General features: G+C 47.9%; 1 protein-coding gene across 1 annotated transcript in view; it reads left to right on the top strand.

Annotated features, from left to right (window-relative positions):
* The window catches only part of LOC310781378 (semaphorin-3B-like), a 99,290-nt gene that overhangs the window by 93,265 nt on the left and 1,025 nt on the right, over positions 1 to 5,000 (top strand). The window contains exons 16-18 of the mRNA XM_083641992.1: positions 480 to 541; positions 2,089 to 2,231; positions 2,785 to 5,000. The exon at positions 2,785 to 5,000 is cut by the window's right edge and continues 1,025 nt beyond it. Of these exons, the coding sequence (XP_083498118.1) occupies positions 480 to 541; positions 2,089 to 2,231; positions 2,785 to 3,294 (715 nt within the window). The 3' untranslated portion in view covers positions 3,295 to 5,000. The remainder of the gene's footprint in view (positions 1 to 479; positions 542 to 2,088; positions 2,232 to 2,784) is intronic.

The following is a 5,000-nucleotide window of genomic DNA, read 5'->3' as shown; positions in this document are numbered from 1 at the left end:
ACTAGCTGATGGGAACGCACCCAGATCTTCCTATCCCTAGCTACAGCCCCTATTCTCTAGCCCCGCCCCCTTCACTAAACGCCCATGACAGTTTAAGTTCAAACTTCTTTCTTTGATCAAATGTGTGGATGTTTTCTGCTCCTTCCAGCTCGTTTTCCGAGTCTTTCTGTGTCTGCTGCAGTTTTCCTACAGCACCACTTTTATTCCCCAGTGTCTCTCTGAACAACAATGACAGCCATGATGACAGCTGATCAGGATCCTCTCCAAACACACTGATCACTTGTAAAAGTAACTATGTGGAGAGTTAGCATTAAAACTTTGAACACACTCTCTCTCTCTCTCTCTCTCTCTCTCTCTCTGTCTCGCTCTCTGTCTCTCTCTCTGTCTCTCTGTCTCGCTCTCTGTCTCTCTCTCTGTCTCTCTCTCTGTCTCTCTCTCTCTCTGTCTCTCTCTGTCTCGCTCTCTCTCTCTGTATACAGGAGGAACGCCCGTCATTTAGGGGAGGATGAGGATCCCCTAACTCAGTGTGTCAGACAGGGAGGTCAGTAGCTAACTCACTAAACACACTCCTTACACACGTTACTCTTATGCTGCGTTCAAGAGGGCTCGTGTTTACCGTGAATACGACATAAATCCAAAATGGCGGACGCCATGGACGTTGATGCAAAGTAAATGGGTTTACATTTTAGCTGCATGATAGAGCTTCTCATACTCTAGTCATTTTAGAATATGTCTGAGGAACATGTTGATATTCTCAACCCTCTCATCTTGTTTCCTCTGCCATTATGCCTTTGCATTTCCTGCATTAACGTAGTTAGCCGCTCGCTCGCTAGTGCTAGCTAAACTGTTAGCCTCGTGGTTGACTAGTGGCTTCTAGTCAACTGCGCATGTTCACGACGTGGCCACTTGAATGCCAAGCATGTCGTGTACACGACTTCCGGTCTCGTATTCACGGCCCTCTTGAACGCAGCAATAATCAACTCTTTGTACGGTTTGTTTTTAAAAGTTCAGATACCATCAGCGTGATGTCGCCTTTAGCAGGGAAGTGACACTTGAGCTGTATCACAATATTTTAGCGACAGGCAGCAAATTTGATGTTTGTTTCATCACAGCTTATCCACATACTGTAAGCATGGCCTCCATGGCCTCATCCACACAAACCATCTGTCTTTATCCCTGTATTATAGGTGGAGTTTCTACCCTTGCTATTAACAGTTTATATACCCTTAAATATACCTATAGGTCATGTCCTTTGGGAAATGGGTTGAGAACGTTTTCCAGCCACAGGATTTATGAAACCTTTTCAAGACCAATTCAATCAAATCAAATAACAAATGCAGCTGTTTTTCTTGGTTTCTGAAAAGTCGAGAGAGTAGATACTATACCCTTGCTATACCCTTAAGTTAAAATATAAAATACATGAGAAAATGAATAACAGTATGCATGGTATGCAAAATGTGGCTTTCAGCAGTAGAACATATGGAGATAATGTGGAAGAAGCAATGTTTTGTCTATAAGAGGACAAGGATAGAAGATAGAGAAAGCTTTGAATAAAATAAAATAAATGAAACTAGTATAAAGTTGAGTAACAGAAAACAGATGATCCAAACCTCCCCTCTCTGTGTCTCTGTCTGTGTGTCTGTCTGTGTCTCTGTCTGTGTGTCTGTCTGTGTGTCTGTGTGTCTGTGTCTCTGTCTGTGTCTCTGTGTGTCTGTCTGTGTGTCTGTCTGTCTGTGTCTCTGTGTCTCTGTCTGTGTGTCTGTCTGTGTGTCTGTCTGTGTCTCTGTCTGTCTGTCTGTGTGTCTGTCTCTGTCTGTGTGTCTGTGTGTCTCTGTCTGTGTCTCTGTGTGTCTGTCTGTGTGTCTGTCTGTCTGTGTCTCTGTGTGTCTGTCTGTGTCTCTGTCTGTGTCTCTGTGTCTCTGTCTGTGTGTCTGTCTGTGTGTCTGTCTGTGTGTCTGTCTGTGTCTCTGTCTGTCTGTCTGTCTGTGTGTCTGTCTGTGTCTCTGTCTGTGTGTCTGTCTGTGTCTCTGTCTGTGTCTCTGTCTGTCTGTGTGTCTGTGTGTCTGTCTGTGTCTCTGCCTCTGTCAGCCGGGCTGCAGGTGGAGGCGGAGCAGAGGGTGATGATGGTTGCCGAGGGCAACAGCACCTACCTGGAATGTCTGCCACGGTCCAGACACGCAGCGGTCACCTGGTACAAACAGGCTGGAGAGAACAGCCCTGAACTGCACCAGGTACACACACGCACGCACGCACTCACGCACTCACGCACCTAATTTAGACCTCAGACTTTTTAAGTACAGCTTAAGTACAGAAGTACAGCTAATTCAAATGTGTTTCCTTGGAAAAGCCACACCAACAGAGTCTCAGTTGAGTTTCATGAAAGCTAGAGTTTGATGAAATGAACTGATCTGAGATGCAGATTATGTGCTGTGGTCAGATTATGTGCTGTGGTCATAAATGATGAAACTATTTCAGTTATGGTTAGGGGTCATTTTGGGTTATTTTAGGGTTAGGGTTATGGTTATTTTAGGGTTAGGCTTGGGTAACTAAAACAGTTTGTTTAAATTTAGGATTAGGTTATATTTTCTCATTTCTTTCAATTCTCTCTTTCTTTGTTCCCTCCCCTTCTCTCTTTCCCCCTTTCCTTTATCTCTGTGGCGCCCCCTCTCTCCCCCTCACTCTCTTCTCTCTCTCTCTCCCCCTCACTCTCTTCTCTCTCTCTCTCTCCCTCTCTCTCTCTCTCTCTCTCTCCCTCCCTCCCTTCCTCCCTCCCTTTCTCCCCAGGTGGTGTCGGGCGACCAGTTGGTGGTGATCGAGCGGGGCGTTCTCATTCGCCGGGCCGAGCTGTCTCATGGTGGCGTGTACCACTGCCAGCTGGAGGAGCATGGCTTCCACTGGACGGCCGTCACCGTGCGCCTGTCTGTCTGGAGCCCCTCGGCCAACCGTCTGCTGGCCTCCTCCCAGCCCTCCAGCCACAGCGCGGGGCCCGGCAGCCAGCCCTGGTACCAGGACGTGATGGCCCTCATCCACCCCGGAGACCTGGGCCAGCACTGCCGGGCGCTGGGGTACCGCCCGCCCCGCGGCGCGCCGAGACACGGAGGCACGGAGTCCAAGAAGGAGGCTCAGAGGGGGGAGAGGCACAGGCACGGAGGAGGGAGAGGAGGAGGAGGAGGAGGAGGAGGAGGAGGAGGAGGAGGAGGAGGAGGAGGAGGAGGAGGAGGTGGAGGAGGAGGAAGAGCGGCGGGGAGGAAGAGCCGGAGTAAGCCGCAGCAGAGGGCGCCGAGGAGCGCCTGAAGGCATCGCAGCGCCATTGACTTACACACCGAGACACACACACACACGCATGCACGCAAGCATGCACGCACGCACGCAGACATTTTTGTTGACTTACACTAACGACACACACGCACTCAGACACACTTTCATTTACTACATTTACATCGACTGCGATAATCAGATTATTAACGTTCATTTAAATAAGACAATATTTTGATTCAGGTGTTTACATGAGTTGCATAATAATATTCCATTCATATTCCCGTTGACTGTACTGTGCATGCTACAGAGCATATGTCTGACGCACGGCCACATGACGTACGTCCTGCGTCGCTTTCCCTCCTGAATTGAACCTGAAAGCCGTTCTGTCATGTTTCTACCATGTTAGGGACAATACGAGGAATCGGCGTGACGTCACGACAACATTATGTTGGGACTTAGCGGTGGCGGCCATCTTTTCTTTTGTCAACAAGTTGCGCAACACTCCCCGGAAGCTAGAGCATGCGTCGTCAAACAGTTTGACGTGTCGCAAAATGCTGCGAAAACTCCCGATAGGACGTCACAGTGCGATGAAGCTGTATACGTGTCTACAATGCAGTTCAGTAATGCGACTAAGATCGCCACGTCTTAATTGACTATTGCTTACTCCAACTATGACCCTATTCCGGTTAAAGTCATCACAAAATGCTGTTTACATGGCAGTATTCACAGTATTGTCTTAAACTGATTAAAATTGGAATATTGCAGTCCATGTAAACATAGTCATTGAATTAAACACTGAGAAACACACACACACACACACACACACACACACACATGTACAGAAACAGACCGCGCATGCACGTGTACTTATAGGTTACTGTGACCAACATCCACACTAAGCTACACACAAACACACACACCTACAACACACACACCTACAACACACACACCTACAACACACACACCTACAACACACACACCTACAGACTTCATTCACAGCAGGTTGTGGACAGGCGGGACTCTTTGGATGTTCTTTGGATCTTGGACGTTGTGGAGAAACAGACGATGGTGGTTTGTTTGGATGCTTGAGGCTGCGTCACACATTGAAGGAAGGAAGCGCGGCACGTCCGGATCACTGAGAGGACCACTGACTCTGAGGACTTCTGAGAGGAGATTGAGGATGTGGCCGGTCTCTTTTTAAGCGTAGGAAAAAAGCTCCGATCCAAATGTATTATATTAAAAAAAAACGACATCCTGCTCTTCTAAAATATGACTGCTGCTTTAAAGTTATTAGCTGTCGTACCGTTTTTTTGAGAATGTCATAAATAACGATTACGCATCACTTTTAACCCTTAAATGGATATATCACGTTTTGGGATGACACCCTTATGATTCACCTACTACGAGTGTGTTTTGTTTGCCTGAAATGTTAGCTTCTCCGCGTAGCGTAGCGTAGGTGGGGGTCCGACCGCACGACGACAGACGACGACCACAAGAGACCGACGACGAAAAGAAAGGAAAAACATGGAGACGGATCTGTGCCGTTCCCATACTGACAGAGAGCAAGGGGGAGGTTTCCCTCGTGTTTTGCTCGGTATGGGTGTGATAGAAACTTAGCGGTGAGGTTCGCAGGCCGTGTGCGACATTGTCGTCGTATCACGGCCACAGTGCAGAAGGTACAGGAAGACGGGTCAGTGTAGATATACAGGCGGGAAAGACTCTTAAAGTGGACTGAGATGATG

This window comes from Poromitra crassiceps, assembly GCF_964638095.1.
Source record: "Poromitra crassiceps genome assembly, chromosome: 8".
NCBI lineage: Eukaryota > Metazoa > Chordata > Actinopteri > Beryciformes > Melamphaidae > Poromitra > Poromitra crassiceps.
This window is presented reverse-complemented; position numbering and strand designations above follow the sequence as displayed.